At 38.8% G+C, this 18,445-nt stretch overlaps 1 protein-coding gene across 1 annotated transcript in view; it reads left to right on the forward strand.

The window, feature by feature from the left end:
• The window catches only part of COL1A2 (collagen type I alpha 2 chain), a 56,753-nt gene extending 38,805 nt beyond the window's left edge, over positions 1-17,948 (forward strand). The window contains exons 35-49 of the mRNA XM_089687134.1: positions 113-166; positions 254-307; positions 2,456-2,617; positions 4,193-4,300; positions 6,189-6,296; positions 7,428-7,481; positions 8,045-8,152; positions 8,857-8,910; positions 9,930-10,037; positions 13,318-13,371; positions 13,464-13,571; positions 15,248-15,494; positions 15,618-15,808; positions 16,491-16,733; positions 17,298-17,948. Of these exons, the coding sequence (XP_089543260.1) occupies positions 113-166; positions 254-307; positions 2,456-2,617; positions 4,193-4,300; positions 6,189-6,296; positions 7,428-7,481; positions 8,045-8,152; positions 8,857-8,910; positions 9,930-10,037; positions 13,318-13,371; positions 13,464-13,571; positions 15,248-15,494; positions 15,618-15,808; positions 16,491-16,733; positions 17,298-17,444 (1,800 nt within the window). The 3' untranslated portion in view covers positions 17,445-17,948. The remainder of the gene's footprint in view (positions 1-112; positions 167-253; positions 308-2,455; positions 2,618-4,192; positions 4,301-6,188; positions 6,297-7,427; positions 7,482-8,044; positions 8,153-8,856; positions 8,911-9,929; positions 10,038-13,317; positions 13,372-13,463; positions 13,572-15,247; positions 15,495-15,617; positions 15,809-16,490; positions 16,734-17,297) is intronic.
• Positions 17,949-18,445: the final 497 nt, after the last annotated feature.

The following is an 18,445-nucleotide window of genomic DNA, read 5'->3' on the forward strand; positions in this document are numbered from 1 at the left end:
CAAGAAACTTACTGACCCAAACCCATAGGATTAGGTCTTTAACCAAAGTTGTATATTGCCATGATTAAATAGTTCTGTCCTTAATATTTTGCTTTTTTTTATTTCTATATAGGGTGCAAATGGTCCTGCTGGAAGCACTGGAGCTCGTGGTGATGGCGGTCCCTCTGTAAGTCACTCAAGTTGGTGGTTTTAAGAAGCAAGGCATAGTTTGCTAAATTAGAAATCTTGAGAATAATTTTTTTTTTATCAATAGGGTGCTACTGGATTCCCTGGTCCCGCTGGTAGAGTAGGAACTCCTGGACCCGCTGTAAGTGCACTTTCATCTATAATATTCTGTTGCCGGAGGCTGTTTTTAGTACAATGACTGAAAATGGAATATAAATTGAGGGACACAATGTTGGTTATAGTAATGTCCTATCTTGAATGTCCCCCCCAACCCCAATATGTAAAATGTGAATCTTGTTTCTTTGTAAATGTTGTCACTAAAATTAGCATCATGAAGTCATTGGATTCCTCCCTGATGCTGTATATCCCTGTTACACATCTTATATTATTTCCATTATATATAGCACACACTTTAAAGTGGGGGAGAGTATAGGAGACATAAAAGAGGGGAAAAAAGACTCCCCAACTGAAAATCAGACGCAATCATATACCTATCCTATACGTCAGAATGTACTCAGACAGTCCGTGTAAGGGTGTGCCTTAGGAAACATGAGAATGAAGAAGATTGACAATGAAAAATCTGAATTTTTAGCATTATAGAACTCCCACCTTCAAAGTTTTTGATCGCGATAAAATGTCAAACAACATTTGGGAGACATTCGCATAAATCTTTTGCTGGTTCATATTTGCAATACTGCTTTTATGGTAATAGTGGGCAGTGTTTATTTATTTGTTACATAGCCATGATGGAGGTTGGGGGAGGGGGGACCTAAGATATCTACTGGATCTATTCCATCAATCAATCATTTTATTTTTTGGTTTGGATGGCGTGGAAGGAAAACCTCTTTGGTTTTTGTTGTTCCCCTCTTGAGAAGATTCACTCTCACTCTCTGGGTAAATTAACCAAAGCAAGAATGCAGGTAGCAATAAAGCACCCAACTGATGCTCCTACAAACCAATTTGGAAGGAAAACCTCTTTGGTTTTTGTTGTTCCCCTCTTGAGAAGATTCACTCTCACTCTCTGGGTAAATTAACCAAAGCAAGAATGCAGGTAGCAATAAAGCACCCAACTGATGCTCCTACAAACCAATTTGGGCTACAGTTGGGCTACAGTTGCAAGTGTATTTCTAGGTTATAGAGTAGGGAAAGGTTGAACCCTCCGTGACGTTTTTGAGTCACCTCGGGGAGATTCACCATTGTGTTTGAATAGGTGGCTGTTGTTACCGAGAAAGAAGATGAGGATTAATCCAAAATGTTAGAGATGTCTCAGAACAAGAGAGGATATTTTCCAAATGGTGACACTTGAAACAATTTTTCCCTCATTTGACTAGTTTTCCTCTAGGATCGGAATTGAAGCGTTATTTCCCCAAAATACCAAAAATAAACTGCCAGGGTTTATTCTATCCTTCCCTAATCTATCCAAAACAAGTTTTGGTTTTATATACACTTTAACATAACCATACAGTATAGTATTCTGGAAACTCTTTGACAGACAATACAGAAAAAATAGTGGGTTTTATTTGCTAAAATGTCTGAGGGAATGAAGGTCTCAATGATCAGATATACATTTAAAGCTCAAATGCTGCAGTGAATAGAGTGTGGGAATCGAATTTTCTGCACTGGGTATCATAGACCTTTGTCCAGGAAGCTCACTGTTAGTCATTTTGAATACAAATTCATTTAAATATAAAAGTATAAAAAGAATACTAGTAAGCACATCCACAATGTGGCTAAATCAAAACCATTTTAAGATAGTTAAATCAGTTGTCTGCAGCTAGTTTATTCAGACAAACATAGCTCAGTTACCTTTTTGCAATTAAGATGAAATGTTTCCTTTGAATAATGCAGGCCATAGATGGGGAGAAAAACGGCAGATTTTCGGCCGATTAACGAACTATCGGTCGGTCTAAAAAACTTACCTGACCACCAATTATTACGAAAATCGGCCGATTAATGAGTAACCTATAATGGGAAATGATGTCATTTTGTGGCCTTTGTGATCCTTTTTCGGAAAACGATCGTTCGTTTTTGACCATCAATGAGGATAAAGTCGGGCGTTTTTCGAAAATTTTCCAACATCACCGATAATCTGAAAGTCCAAAATACACGAAAAACGGCCGACAAAATCGTCCACTAACGATAAGATAATCGGCCGGTTTTATTTTCGGACGAAAAATCGGCCGTTTTTCTCCCCATCTATGGCCTGCATAAGTCTTAAAATTCACTTTCACAAAAGTTTATTAACTCTGTTATATATTGTTGATATGTTTCACTTACGCTTGTCTTACAGGGCTCTCTTGGTCCTTCTGGCCCAACTGGACAGCCTGGCAAAGATGGCCCAAGAGGTGGTCGTGGTGATTCTGGTCCTATTGGTCGTCCCGGTGAACAAGGTCAGCATGGCCCCTCAGGTCTTGCTGGAGATAAAGGCCCATCTGGAGAAGCTGGCCCTGCTGTAAGTAATGGTGCCATTACATTTAATTGTCGCTGTTAAAACAAAAGGAGATCGTCTCAGTTAACCAATAGGGATGAGCGAATCTGCCAAAATTTTATTCGCTGAAGATTCAGTGAATCCTGTTTGAAATTTGGTGAACCTGAATTTAGCAGTGAATTCCAATGAAGTATATGGGAAGCAAATCTTATTAATAAGCTCTGGCCTTTTTTTGGGCATATTTTGCTGAGGAATTTAATATTTTCTTTTAAAATTAGCTTAGCACCCCAATTTTGATTAATTTAAGTTTGAAAAAAGGCATTTTTTCAGGCACTTTTAGCAGCAACACCTGATTTTCATCAAATGACCTGGTTTGACTGGCAGATAGAAATCGGCCAGTAGTTTGTGAAGCCTGTCCCTGTTTCGCTGATGAAAACTGTCCTGCCACAGACCAATTTGTATCTTTATGGAATAAAGAGACCACAGATGATAAAGCAGTGTAAACCTAGCCAGCAACAGTATATTTATAATGAGAGATATTTGACTGAGATGCATTAGAAACAAGAGCACAGGCAGGTTTTTTAATATAAGAATTAAGTAACCGCAGATGATACAGAAGTATAAAATTGGCCAGCAGCAGGACAGTTTTAATCAGGGATAAACTGTCTAACCCCTATATGCCTAACTTTTCTTTTTTTGCAGTATAACATTGTATACTGCAAACAAAAGGCAGCTCAAAAAACAGAAGGCCAGTAATAAGTGAATGTTGTGTTTTAACCACCCCAAGCTTAAAAAATGCTGTATCAAATTTAAATAGAATAAAAATCAAGAAACCCTCAAAATGAAAACCCCATAATACCATCCCTGAAATAAAAGCCCAAATTTTTTAAAAGGGAACCCTTGCAGTGAAAAAAAGCAAAAAGAGTGTCTAGGACACTCAGATCAGACCAAAGTGGCAGAAAGCTAAAGAGCCCCACAACTGGAGTAAAGGGCCCCAGGATCAGTGGGAAGGGCTCTGGGATCAATGGAAATTGCCCTGGTGGTCAGGGGGGCCCTTCATGGTTTCTTGCACCAGGGCCCTGATGGTTCTAGGTACCCCTATGCCTTTTTTTAAGTTGAGAACCACTGATTTACTGGATTCGATTAAAGTGTATCCAACTGTCTCGTCCTTTATTTTCTCCTAGTGATCTTTCCAGTAACACACTTCCTGTCCTGAAGTGACAACTCTCACTCAATGTATGGAGTGGCAGCATATCAACCTAGGGCAGGAAGTATGTTAGGACTATATAACAACTCCCCTTGTGTTCTGTGGTTCAAAGAGGTGAACTAGGGGAGCTGATAAAAAATTTTTTGATAACACGGCAGTGTACACAAGACAACACTGGATTTTTAGCAGGATCAACAGGTATTTTTTGCACTTATTGACCAGACATTACAAAACCCATTCAGTGTTAGCTTTACAAGGCCAAAGGGGAGCAAATAATGGCAGCTCTTTGTTAGAGTTTACATACATTTTTTAAATTGTTCAATGTAGAAATATAATAGTAAAATAAAATCACAAAAGTAATAACATTTTTTATATTTTGTATTTCCCAATAGGGACCCCCTGGTGCCGCTGGTCCCTCTGGTGTTCTGGGTTCTCGTGGTATTGTTGGTCTTCCTGGAACAAGAGGAGAACGTGGTCTTCCTGGTGGACCTGGTTCAAACGTAAGAGCATTGATTAACATTCTTTACATTTTAAAAGCCACAGCAGACATTTCATAATTGTCCTTTATGTGACGTTAGTAGACCAGGAAGTGGCCACACTTGATAGTATAGGGCAAGATGTTTAAAAGATTTTGCCATATACAGTATATGTTAGTGTAAAAGAGGAACACTTGGTCAAACCAAGCTTCTTGGATCTTGAAGGTATTCAATTACCACATCAGCTACATTGTTCATTTGGTCTGGTATTGCAGTTAATATAAATTGAGTCATTTTCATTTCTTAATATGGCAATTTTCAACGGTTTTTGACAGGTTGAGACAAAAAATATGTTTTTCTCCAGGCACTGGGCCTGTGTGTGGGAGGGTTGTGCAAGTATCTTGCAGGAGCTTGTATTGGATCTCATTTGCCCCAAGGCTCTTTAGAGATTAGTATTGCAATATTACAATCATCATTGTGCAGAATACTACATTTAGCTTGTACTAAACCCATACAAAGAGAATGTGCAATATTTAGGTGTGTGTAACACACAGTACCATGCTAGTGTGTACTACACAGGGGTTCACAATAGTGACCTCATGCTAATCAACCCAGCAGCAACCTCAATACAAATACTGCACAGCATCTTCCATTGTGGACACTATAATAACATTTCACTTTGGAGAGATTTAATTTTACTTACTGTTGAAGATTAAATGTGGGAGCATTTTCCCAATGGGAAAAAGGCAGCAAAAAAATAAATAAATACAATTTAAAACTGACAGGGGTTTATTAATTTCCTACTAACAAGACAGAAGATTGAAATTATTATTATTATTATTATTATACAGTATTTATATAGTGCCAAAGGGTATGCTCAGCGCTGTACAGTAGAAAGGGGACAGAACATGAGACAAGACAGTAACAATACAATACACGAGGGGTTCGAGGGCCCTGCTCTTTCAAGCTTACAATCTAGGAGGGAGGGAAAAGTGGTACAGGAGGAGATGGCTGTGGGGGATGGAGTGGTGGGAGGAGTGGAGGAGGTTAGTTGTTAGGTAAGGTCAGGTGTTTGGTGAGGTTGGGGTAGGCTTCCCTGAAGAGTTGGGTTTTCAGGGTGCGCCTGAAGGTGAGGAGGGTAGGTGACAGTCTGTTGGATTGGGGTAGGGAGTTCCAGAGGATGGGGGAAGTCCTAGAGAAGTCCTGCAATCAGGAGTGGGAGGAAGAGACCAGGGAGCTAGAGAGTAGGAGGTCCTGTGAGGAGCGGATTCTACCTGTGATAATAGGGTAGAGGTTGAGAAACAAACATCAACTAGCATAGTAAAACAACAAAAAAATCAGTTCCTGTTGTTTATAGCTGTGATTCTTTTACAAAGGTAATTTTCCTTAAGAGCATTACAGTAAACCTTTTTGGTCTTCTGTCTGTATTGGGTCCTTCACAAATCTCAAGTTGAGGAGCGTTCCTCATTTCAGGATAGCCATGCAGATCATTCTTTTATGCCTCTGGGTCAGCTGTACATCCAAATCCACTCGTTCACCACAAAGTTACAGTCTAATATTTTAAAGACTTTTATTCCAAACTGCATATAGCTCAGTTACCATGGTTTCTTTGTAGTAGGGCTTGAGGAAAAAGAGAAAGTATATCTAAGTATATCTAGGTAGCATATGGTGGGCTGAAAGGAACCAGTCAACTTAGGATAACCGTTGAGAACTGCCATAGGTACTTGGAAATCTTTTTGAGAACTGGCAGTACCCAGATTTTTTTTTACTTATTACCTGAATAAAATCAATATCAGAACAAAATTTTCTAAAGTTACTCTGTAGACACAGAAGTTAATAGGTTGGACTGTTGAGAAGGCTAAGTCCCCTGGATGCATGCATGCATAATAGACAAAGTTTTTATCCTCTTTAGGGTGAGGCTGGCCCCGCTGGTCTTGCTGGTTCTGCCGGAGGTCGTGGTCCCCCTGGCGCTGTTGGTTCTCCTGGTCCCGTCGGTCATTCCGGAGAGGCTGGTCGTGATGTAAGTAACAAACTAAAATTCAGAGGTTTAAAATACCTATAAAAATCTAGTCTGGTAATGACCAATAGTAAATAAAAATAGAAGAGGAACAGAGGCGAAAGACAATATTAGAAAAACATTTGTGGATCAATAATCTTTGTAAGCAATGTCTTCTGTTTTCTGTATGTAAAAATTGCCCATTTTATAGCCAAACTAGATAAACCGTAAATTCTTAGGTCAGTGTTTTGTGTAGGTATTATTTTTATAATTGATATTTCTTTTAAATATATACAAGTCTGTTAACGAAAAAGTTTTCGGTTCGAAGCCCTGGATATCAGGGGTTTTTTTTCTGGACAGGACCTCTTCAGAAGCCTACACTATAAATACTGTATGTTCCCTGGTCAGTGTTTTTAGGTATATATTCTTCCAGCTTAGGTAGAATTCCAGTAATTTATAGATGTTCCACTTACTTTACCCTAGATTTCTTTTTTCTCCATTACTTCTCCCTATACTACCTGCAACATCTCAAAGGCAACAGCCCACCCATAGAATTGGTGGATTTAGGGGGAATGAGGACTACAGCTTTGACCACCTGATTTACTACACGAGCATTAGGACTGTAGTTGAACACCATGGAAATTAACAGTGTCTTAGGCTCCTGCCTAGATTGACTTGTGGATGTTTAGGCTCTGGTTTCCATGCACCAATGATTCCTTCAAATGACTACCCATACATTTGCATTGAAAGTTAAGTTCCATGAACTTCAAAAACTTTACAGGGCTACTTGAACTTCAGATACGGCCCTGACCACCTTTTATGCTGGTCTTCAAGATACTTAATACGGCCCTGTAAGATAAATAGACAACCCATGTATAACAACCAATAACAGTAAAATAATATTTTCATTTTCCATTTTTTTGGATAGATAGAAAAGAGTGTTACACAAACTACAAAATGCTTACACTGAACAAAATTTTACAAAATGCTCATACCGAACTAAATTTGTCTCTAGATGTTTAATCAAAAGGCCATAAAATTATAACATTGCATTTATGAAAGTAAAAATAATAAAGTATATACTAATAGCAGACAACATCCAGGTGCTTCGTGTTCACCTTGGCCATTAAAATTAAAATTTTTCTTACTTTTTAGGGTCACCCTGGTAACGATGGTCCTCCTGGTCGTGACGGTCTTCCAGGCGCTAAGGTAAGTTTAACACACCAAATATAACATGGCACGTCAAAAGCTTGAAACAAAACATTTTCTATATTGACATTAGCATTCAATATTCTTGTTCTATAGTGTCACATGCTGAACTGAGGAATGAAAGGAAGAAAATGTCTCGTTGGTACAACAGACATTTTGTTCTTAAAGTTCAGACATACTCTTGGGTAACTGCCTTGAAGAGGGCTTCATCAAAAATGTAAACCCATAATACATATCCTAATAACTATCAAGGCAACCAGAAAGCTGCCAGTTTAAATATTCTTTCAATACTATAAAGCTGTCCCATTTACTCTACCCAAGATCCCTTTCTGCTCTACTACCATTCTCTATACCATCTGCAATTTTTTGAAGGCAGCTAATGATTGGTGGTCATGCAACAGCCCATTCTTGAGACAACTACCATCTGCCAACTCAGTTATAATCAAATTGACCCAGGAGGAGTCCTAATGCTCTCTGCGGCTCTAGTAACACGCAAACCTAAATATCATTCTTTTTCAACTATTCTCCTTATTGCAATAGTAACATTCAATGTTTACTTTTAGGGAGAGCGTGGTTACCCTGGCAATACTGGACCCTCTGGTCTTGCTGGAGCTCCTGGCTCTATTGGTGCTGCTGGTCCTTCTGGTAAATCTGGAAACCGTGGTGAGCCTGTAAGTTGACTGCATTTATACATCTACTTACACATGTACACGTTTATTCATGTTTAGTGGTATAATCATTGCTTTTTCTGTATCAGAACAATAACTAGAATTCTTGTTCATCATACACTTAAAACTGGTAGATTATTTTCAGGTCCAAGTGTCTTGGAAAAAGTAGCTACATATATATATATATATATATATATATATATATATTTATATATATATACGCATATGTACTGGCCTTACCATATATAGAAATTCGCCAATCTCCAGTTTTACTTTTGGGTGAGAGATCTCTCCTATTTGCATTAATTTTCTACATTGCTCCAACATTTCCTTAATGGCAATGTAAATATACAGTAACCAGAACCACACATGCATTATAACGCATCACAACATACAGGAATGCCTTGCAGTTGCAGTATGGTATAAATCTCAAGCATTAGTTTACAGTCAATCTATATTACAGCTGATGTTCTTAGATATTCAGTAGGCCATCGGTGATATAGTAGACCACACAATCAGGACAGTTTTGCTTAAGGGGTTAAATGGGTATTCGCCATATTTCTACCACTGCTCAAAGTCTACTTTTAAATTTATTACAGGGGTGATAGATTGCTCAGCAACTGATAACAAATAGGTGGAACTGTTTGATTGGTCAATAGTTTTTGACTTGTTCACACTATATATCACATTTTATTTTCTCTATTTAGGGTCCATCTGGTTCTACTGGTTCCACTGGCCCTGCTGGTCCTAGAGGTCCTTCTGTAAGTATCTAATATATATTACCATTCAAAATCTTTGCAGCTTGTTTTCTGTTTCACTCTTTGTCTTGGACTTTACATTGAGGCTGCACAATGGGTGGTCATTCTGGATGATCTTGCCACAGGAGAATTTAGCCTACCAAATGTCAACTATAACTAAAATAAGGACGCCTTGGGGAAATTCTTTAAAAAGCAAAAAAGAAAAATTAGTGTATGGTGCACCCAGCATATACAGTATAATAAGGGATGTTACTGTAAACTATAGACTAAGAACATGTATGGGAAAATGGAGGGAAGAGAAGATTGGCTTTCGTGATTGTTGTAGACTAAACCATGGGCTCCATAGTGCAATGCTAAGCCGATCCCCAGTGAACAAAAAAGCGAACTATGAAATCACAGAACACAAAAAAGTGTACTAGGGTACAGCAATGGGCCAACCTTCAAGAAGAAGGGCCTCAATCCCTGAACCCCCTGGGGCACAAGGCTCCTGACAGGGGCACTCTATGGTTTACCTAGGAAGAAGCCAGATGAACCCCACTCTTTAAGGCCCTGCCGAAGCTGGTCCTCCATGCACTTGATGAGGGCTGTCCCAAATCCTGGTTTGATTCTGGCCAGACACATGCAGCTTCATTCCTTTCAGAAAGGCATTAGTACTTAGGAAGAGAACTGCCTTCAACCGGGGAGAAGCTTGATAAACCAGGCCAAAATTATACAAAGAAGAAAATGATCCCTCTTACCATATTAAACTACCTCGGGAATTAGTAGCTGGCATCCCCACCCACCAAGAGGCATGTCATATTACAGTTTATTAAGGTTAATATAATAAATGTTTTGTGTTAAATGAAGAAACTGATGCAATATAACGTTGAAACTTTACACATTAACTACCAATTATCAATCTATTTCTAAACTATCATATTCCTCCTTAAAATCATCCACTTGATGACCATTTGCATGACCTCTGCACTGAGTCCATGTATTTTTAAAATTATCCATATCTAACCACCTTTTACTTGTAATAGGGTCCACAAGGTGGTCGTGGTGACAAGGGTGAGGCTGGAGAGAGAGGAGGCAGAGGTATGGATGGTCGCAAAGGACACAACGGTCTGTCAGGTCTTCCTGGTCCCGCTGTAAGTAAAATGAATAAAGTCTTTATAAATGATTATACATATTAGTAAAACAAAAGAAACCTCAAGAGCAAATTAAGTCATTTATAAAATCAAAAATGAGATAACAAAATTCACAAGTCTATCGTCCAATTCTATACCTAGGGAAATAAATACTTCAATAATGTTTTGCCTATACCAGTGTTTTTCAACCTTTTTTGTGCAAAGGCACACTTTTTTCATGAAAAAAATCACGAGGCACACCACCATTAGAAAATGTTAAAAAAATTTACCTCTGTGCCTATATTGACTATATATAAAGTAATTCTCTTGAATAGGAATCAAACACAAAGAAATTATTTTATAATTACTTTATTATGAAATAATAAAGTATTTTATAATTGGACCCGGGGGCCGGACCAAGAGTAGATGAATGATGTGTATGTGTCATCCATAGTAAGTATAGTAATATTCCCCCATAGTAAGCATAGTAATTAATCCCCCATATAGTAATTCATCCTCCATATAGTAATTCATCCCCCATAGTAATTCATCCCTCATATAGTATTTCATCCCCCCATATAGTATTTCATCCCCCCATATAGTATTTCATCCCCCCATATAGTATTTCATCCCTCATATAGTAATTCATCCCTCATATAGTATTTCATCCCTCATATAGTATTTCATCCCTCATATAGTATTTCATCCCCCATATAGTATTTCATCCCCCCATATAGTATTTCATCCCCTCATATAGTATTTCATCCCTCATATAGTATTTCATCCCCCCATATAGTATTTCATCCCTCATACAGTAATTCATCCCTCATATAGTAATTCATCCCCCATATAGTATTTCATCCCTCATATAGTATTTCATCCCCCCATATAGTATTTCATCCCTCATATAGTAATTCATCCCCCCATATAGTATTTCATCCCCCCATATAGTATTTCATCCCCCCATATAGTATTTCATCCCTCATATAGTAATTCATCCCTGATATAGTAATTCATCCCCCATATAGTATTTCATCCCCCCATATAGTATTTCATCCCTCATAAAGTAATTCATCCCTCATATAGTATTTCATCCCCCACAGTACTATTCCCCCCCCCCCCTTCTAGTAAGCCAAGTCCCCCGTGTCAATTCACTTACCTTTTGCGTTCCTCTCGCTGTCTTCCCGCGCCGTTCGGGTCTTCAGGGCGGACTGTGAGAGGAGCCTAGCTCCCCTCCCCTCACGTTCGGCACGCTGCCCCGCCTACACACATCCTGACAGCCACATCCGCAAGCCGGATTAAAAGGTCCGCGCGGACTTTTGGGGCTGCCAACCGAGAGGAGGCAGGGGAGCGGCCGACCGAGAGGAGGGAGGGGAGCAGGCGCCCGGCACACAGAAGAGCCGCATTAGACTGGGTAAAGAGCCGCATGTGGCTCGCGAGCCGCGGCTTGCCGACCACTGAATCATTAGATTCTAATGATTGGTCTATTTGTGAGCCGAAGCCACATGTTACAGATGAAATTGGAATTTTTCCCACGGCACACCAGACAATATCTCACGGCACACTAGTGTGCCGCGGCACAGTGGTTGAAAAACGCTGGCCTATACGACCAGTAAAAAGGCCTCTATGACTCTTCCCCACTTGAGTCAAATAAATATTATTTTTACACACTTGTGTGGAGTATGTTAAACTTTACCTATATCTTTATTTTATTACTTCATTTTGTTGCACAATATTCCCATTTTTAGAATGTGGACTATAAATCTGATGGAACTGGTCATATAGCCTACCACGTCCTGTCTTGTCTATGGTTCCTTATCAATTGTATAGGTTTCATTTATAAACGAGGTTAGGTAAGAGAACATCGCTTGCTGCTCATCAAATCCTTTGAAAATTCAGTAGAGCGAAATACTGTGTGTAACATGTGAATCTCTAAGACGATTTGTATCTAGGCAGTGTTTCATCAGAGTCTACTCTTGATGAAAATAGGTTCCAAAGGATGATCCCTGAATATTTAAACTCTTCTAAACTATTCCTCTAGCACAGTGCTCCTCAATTATAGTCAAATCTTCCTTCCAAAAAGGCAAATTTAGGAACAATCCAAGGGGATAGTTCTGGACTGGCAATGAAAATGAAACAAGCCCCCAACAATATAGAGAAGACATTCAAATTCTAAACCAACAATGCTCCTTGGCGCCAAATTAATATTCCTTATTCCATTAAAGAGGTTCAATGGCTTTATATTATTTGCCACATATTTTATTATATGACATTACAGGAACCATGCCCAGACAGAAATATGGTCGCTGCCTTTGCTATAATGTTTTTGAAGGCACAGCTTCCATTTCTGGTTACCTTATGGGTTAGCCAAGACAAGTGATTCTATCATAATACAATAATACAAAGTATGCTACATTCCAGAATTGAATTTATTTACTACTTTTTATCAGTGTTTTTAAAAAACAAATATTATTTTCGTGAACTGTAATTTATATTGCAGTGTCAAGTTTATCATATCCATTTGGCCATTTTTAAAGACCACCTCCGTCCAAAAATCTTTCCTTTAGCTTTGGGTAGAGTTGAAAAGACTTTGTCTAGTTTTTATTTCTGTCTATCACTCCATTGGGGAGATTTTCCCTCATTCCCTGTCCCTGTGACATCCACACAAGGAATTTAGATAGCGTTAGTCACCAGGAAAGGAAGCACAGACAGCAATAAAACATTATCAGAAGTTCTAACTCCACTCCACTAAAAAGATGTATTTTGTTGTAATTTGTTTTGTCTGCATCCTCATGGCCTGGCCCTCTGCCAGGAAGTGATGGTAATACCTGTGTGACTTCAAAATCATGCAGTTTTCATTGTGACTTTACCGTGCGACTTGATGCGACTTTGATGCGATGTTGGCTTTGACCAAGGATTATTGTTTGTGCTCTACAAAGTTGCACACAAGTCATATGTATATCATTCCGGTGCAACTTTCAAGTGACTTTGAAGGGTTTACATGGAAGTCTATGGCCCTCAAGTGGGACCAAAATAGTGCAGGAACAGCTTTCAAGTCGATACGACATGAAATCGCACAGATATGAAAGGTCAAGTCGCACAAGTGAGAACGGGCTCTTAATCTCCCCAATAGGGACACAGATAAAAACCTGAACAAGACTCTAGCCCCACCCCCTCTCTATCTTAACAAAAAACAGTTTTGGCTTTAGGTCATATTGGAGATTTCTATCTTTCAAAGCTAGGAATTAATTTTATTACATCTAAGGCAAATTTCACTAATATGTTTTCTCTTTTCCTTCAGGGTACTCCTGGTGAGACTGGTGCCGCTGGTTCTATTGGTCCCGTTGGTCCAAGGGTATGTAATGCTCAATCAACAATGTCCAATAGAGACTTATATTTAATTGTTGTTTTTTTTTTATTAATGACACAATATTTTTTGAAATCCAGGGTCCCTCTGGTCCCTCTGGTCCTCCAGGCAAAGAGGGTCGTTCTGGACATCCTGGTGCCATGGGTCCCGTTGGTCCACGTGGTCCTGCTGGTTTCACTGGTCCCGCTGTGAGTATCTTTTTTAATTTGTGTTCTCCTTCAGGGAACTTAATTATTTTATGTACAATTCAATATAAAGCTGAACTCCAGGCAAACAGCGACTTACACAGATGAAATTCATGTATAGGAGCGGTTTTACCTGCTAAAGGATCTGTATTTCTGTCCATCCAGTCATTAGATTTACAGAGCTCCGCCTGGTAAATGTAACCACAGTCAAGAAATACAGTTGTGTCCTATATCCACCCTGAGCCAGCTGATTGGACAGTGTAATAACAGAATCAGATTGAAGAAGTCATCCCCCCTGCTCTAACTGCTGCAATCAGCATGTTCCTTGTCAATACAATTGAAGGCAGCACACCTGATTGGTTCCCAGTTGCACCCTATCTTCTCACAGTCTAAATAATGCTGTATACATTATGAGATTGCAAAAGGCTGCTTCTGGGTCCTTACGTTTCAAAAAAAAAAAACTAGAAATATATTTATGAATACAGAGCTGTGTTAATTTCCAAATGTCATATCTGCCTGGGATTCAGCTTTAAATCATTTGTAAAAGTCTTTAGCCATAGTGGGAAATTGTAATTGTATAAACTCTAGAGAACAAGTATTGGGGATTCTTAAATCCAAATTCTGTTCTCACATTATTTCCCGTTTTTAAAAAATGCAATAACCGGGAAGTATTTTGATGTCTTACAACTGCAAAAGCAAAAAAAATTAACCAGAGTTAGGGGTCAAATGGTGTTTTTAGAAGAGTCAATATCATTTAGAGTACAAAAAAAAAAAAAAAATGTGGTGGCGATTTTAACTGTCTCTTTAGCATGTTGTTTTATGGCGAAAATAAATTTTAGTATGATGTCATCATATTAATGCATTAGTTAGGCTTCAGGTTTAAGGGATGGGTGAAGTGTAAGGGTTAGTCTTGGATTACATTAATGGACTGGGCAAAAATGTTACATTTAGGTTTAGCTGTTACACTGAGTTTATGGATCAGACTTAAGCTGGCCGTAGATGGATAGAATTTCAAGAACATTCTTAGGAAAGTCTTAAGAAAAGTCGTACAAAACTTCTCAACATTCGAATGCCATTCAAAAGATTTTGTTTTCTTTTAATATTTGATTTTGTAACGAATGGACAAAAACACATACACTTAGAAATTTGTTTGTTCGAGAAACAAATTTTCATCCTCTTCCTTCCACTTTTCTTGTCACTTTGGTCGAAAACAAGCATAAATTTGACCCACTAGAAAAAATAATTGACTTTCTTAGAACATTCTTTTCCTAAAAATTTTTGTTCAAAATTCTACCAATCTATGGCCAGCTTTAGGGGTCAATTTGGGGTTTCCTTTAAGTTAAGCTTATGGGTAGCTTTTTTTTTTTTTTACTTAGGTTGTGATACTTTCCAGTGCAATAAATTAGTTCATTCAAGATATATATATTAGATTGTCATAAACTGTTTCAAACCAAAACTTTGGTTACGGCAAACAATACAAAAATGTGCTGGTTCACAGACTGTGTAGGAGCACAGTAATTGCTATAACTATTGCCCCATTTGTTTTTCATCGAGTCTAAAGAAGATGATGTTAAAGTAGATGGATGTCTTAATTAGATTTTATATTTTTTGTTTAACACACAAAGTGGATATAACATTAAAACTTCAGTCTGTATTTACTATTTTTTGTACAATTTTAGGGTCCTCCTGGTCCCCCTGGTCCTCCTGGTCACGCTGGTCCATCTGGTGGTGGATATGATGGTGGTGATGGCGGTGAATTCTACAGAGCTGACCAGCCTGCTCGCAAACCTAAGGATTATGAAGTTGATGCCACTCTGAAATCCCTGAACCAACAAATTGAGGTCATCCTGACCCCAGAAGGCTCCAAGAAGAACCCTGCTCGTACTTGCCGTGACTTAAGACTCAGCCACCCCGACTGGACAAGTGGTGAGTAGCAAACCTGTTCAGATTAAATCTCAGCTTTTTTTAAGATGTACAGTAAAGTTATCAGAGATGGGTCAGGTGAAAGTTCTCATTGCAACAAATAAGCATGTTAAATTCCCTTGCTAGGATTCTACTGGATTGACCCCAACCAAGGCTGCACTTCTGATGCTATCAGAGTCTTCTGCGACTTCTCTTCTGGTGAGACTTGCATTCACGCCAACCCAGACCAAATTCCACAGAAGAACTGGTACATCAACACCTCAAACAAGGAGAAGAAGCACCTCTGGTTCGGCGAGACTATTAACGGAGGCACAGAGGTGGGTCCTTTTTCTAGCCATTGTACAGGCATGGAACCAAATAATGCTCCGTTTTAAAGTCTTTGCTTGCAGTCTGCTACAATCAGAGCGTAAATACATGTTGACATGACATCTGTAACATGTACTGTATGTAGAGTACATCATGAGAATTAAAATTCTCCAAACTACCTTATTTTGACCAGACTATAGAGTAAGGTGCAGATATGCTATAAAACTTGGTTCAGCAGCCATCTGTTAAAGTTCTGGCAGGATACATGATCAACACCATGTTGATTTTTATTTAGCCCTCACTGATGTAAAGTCCTTATATAGTGTGACCATCCATTATTTATGAGAAACAGAATAGTCCCCTTATTAAGAAAATACTGGGAGGTATGCTGTATGCTTGCCTTGGGTCAGGAAAGGCCGGAGGTGCTCAGGTGATTGAAGCAACAGCCTGACTATCCAATGAAGGTTGGGGAACATGAAGATGCTAAGCAATAGAATCTAAAAAAAACATTAATAATGTTATAAACCTCTTTTATTTACCCAAAATATTCCAAAGCAAATCTGTGACAACTACTGGTAATATAACAGTTCTAAATAGTTTAAGGCTTATGATTCTTTAAAGCTTTGGTGAACTGTTTTAAGTGTACATTTATCCAAATATTCAATCCAATTTCTTTCTTCTTTCCTTCAACAGTTTGAATATCACGACGAAGGAGTCTCTGCCAAGGACATGGCCACTCAACTCGCCTTCATGCGCCTGTTGGCTAACCAAGCCTCTCAGAACATCACCTACCACTGCAAGAACAGCATTGCCTACATGGATGAAGAGACTGGAAACCTGAAGAAGGCCGTCATACTGCAAGCATCCAACGATGTAGAGCTGAGGGCAGAAGGCAACACTAGATTCACTTATAGTGTCCTTGAAGATGGTTGCACGGTAGGTCAAGGGGAAAAACAATATTGGTTCCCAATAATCAAAGTGGAAAAACTTTGGTGGAACACTTGTTTGGTTTATTAAGTGTCAGCCTACTGCTAGAGTTAGCTCTAGGTTTCTTAAAGATCTTGGATGCTCCAAGAGTACGCTTTTATTTCTGTAATCTTCAGCTCTGTTCTTGTTCAGCTGGAAATTGTGGGTGTCCCTGCCTAGCTCCTCTTGTTACAATCTGTATATTATAAATTTAAAAATCTAGCATGGAGAGTGGGATTCCCTTATAATGGGCACAGAAAGTGAGCAGATCTGGGAACTCAGAGCAGACTGAGTTCCTGATAGGTAGAAGACATTGACACATGATTTAAGTCTCTCTAATCTAACAAAGTTTTGGGTGGAAAAAACTAACTCAGAGATGGAAAAAAGGAAAAAGGCAAAAACTATTTTGGACAAAACAGTCATGAGTTTGTAATTCCTTTCCTTTTTGAAGGAAAAATGGCTCCCAGATGGAGTAAATGGCCCAATTAAAATTTAGGATCCATAACTGATTCACTTTTTATCTTTTCTTTTCAGAAACATACTGGTGAATGGGGCAAAACAGTCATGGAATACAGAACCAACAAGCCGTCACGTTTACCCATCCTAGACATTGCACCTTTGGACATTGGTGGTCACGATCAAGAAATTGGAATTGAAGTTGGCCCAGTCTGTTTCAAATAACATGAACTGTTACAATCCAAAAAAACTAACTTAAGAAACATCCTCTCTTTGCCCTGTTTTATTTACAATAATGAAAGCTGACACGTTCCATGTGTTTCTCCAGCCGTCGATGTGATTTCACCTTGGGCAAAAGAGAAGGAATGATATGGGAGCATCGTGCAATGCAATTTAATACAAGTCAACGCAAAGCTGGAAGTCTTCCACGAGTTTAACATCACGCTCTGGAAAGGAAAAATTGTCAGCTTTTGTAACAAAAAATGAAAAACCCAAATAAAAAAAAACGTGAAAACTTGCACCATTTGTAGCCTTTTGAATATCTCTAATGGAGGAAGTTAAAAATCAACAACTTCCATGGGTTTTAAATACCTCAAAGTGTCGTCTGGTTCCCAGCAAGTCAAAAATGGTGTTGAGTGAGCAAAGAAATTGTACACAGGTGCTAATAAAGGTACTTGAACGTATTAAATGGTGCTAATAAAGCTTAACATCCAACTTTTTTCATATAAAGTTGTATTGTGTTGATTGTCTGGGGTTGGTGGCAGTTATTTGAGCAAGACCAAAAGATGAACCCAGAAGCCAGTAAAACACTTGGAATGGCCACTTGTTCTAAGATTCAGGTGTTCACTGTATTTCATGTTATCTGAAAACTCATCATCTCGACTGGGCTAAGGGAGGTTTTTTTTTTTTTTCAAAAACGTGTTTGTGTTTTGTATATGTGAGATGTTTTAATAAATTGTGAAAATTTTAAAAATAAAGCATGTCCAGTGCTCACAAACAATTCATTATTGGGAAGGTATATGAACAGGATAACCTGTATTTTTAATCTTAGATAATGTGGGAAAGGGTTAGATCAGGGGTCCTGCAACCTCAAACCAGGGAAGTGCATGCCCCGGGTCAGCAATCTGTTGATCGCAATCTGGGCTTGCTGACCCACCATCCCAGAGCATCGAGCTGGCGCTGGTAATGGAGAAAGCAGGTGGCTGTGGAGGGAGCAGGAGCCGCAT

The sequence above is a fragment of the Staurois parvus genome, unplaced genomic scaffold, assembly GCF_062004578.1.
Source record: "Staurois parvus isolate SC_StPar_1 unplaced genomic scaffold, SC_StPar_1.0 ptg000418l, whole genome shotgun sequence".
In the NCBI taxonomy this organism is placed as follows: Eukaryota; Metazoa; Chordata; class Amphibia; order Anura; family Ranidae; genus Staurois; species Staurois parvus.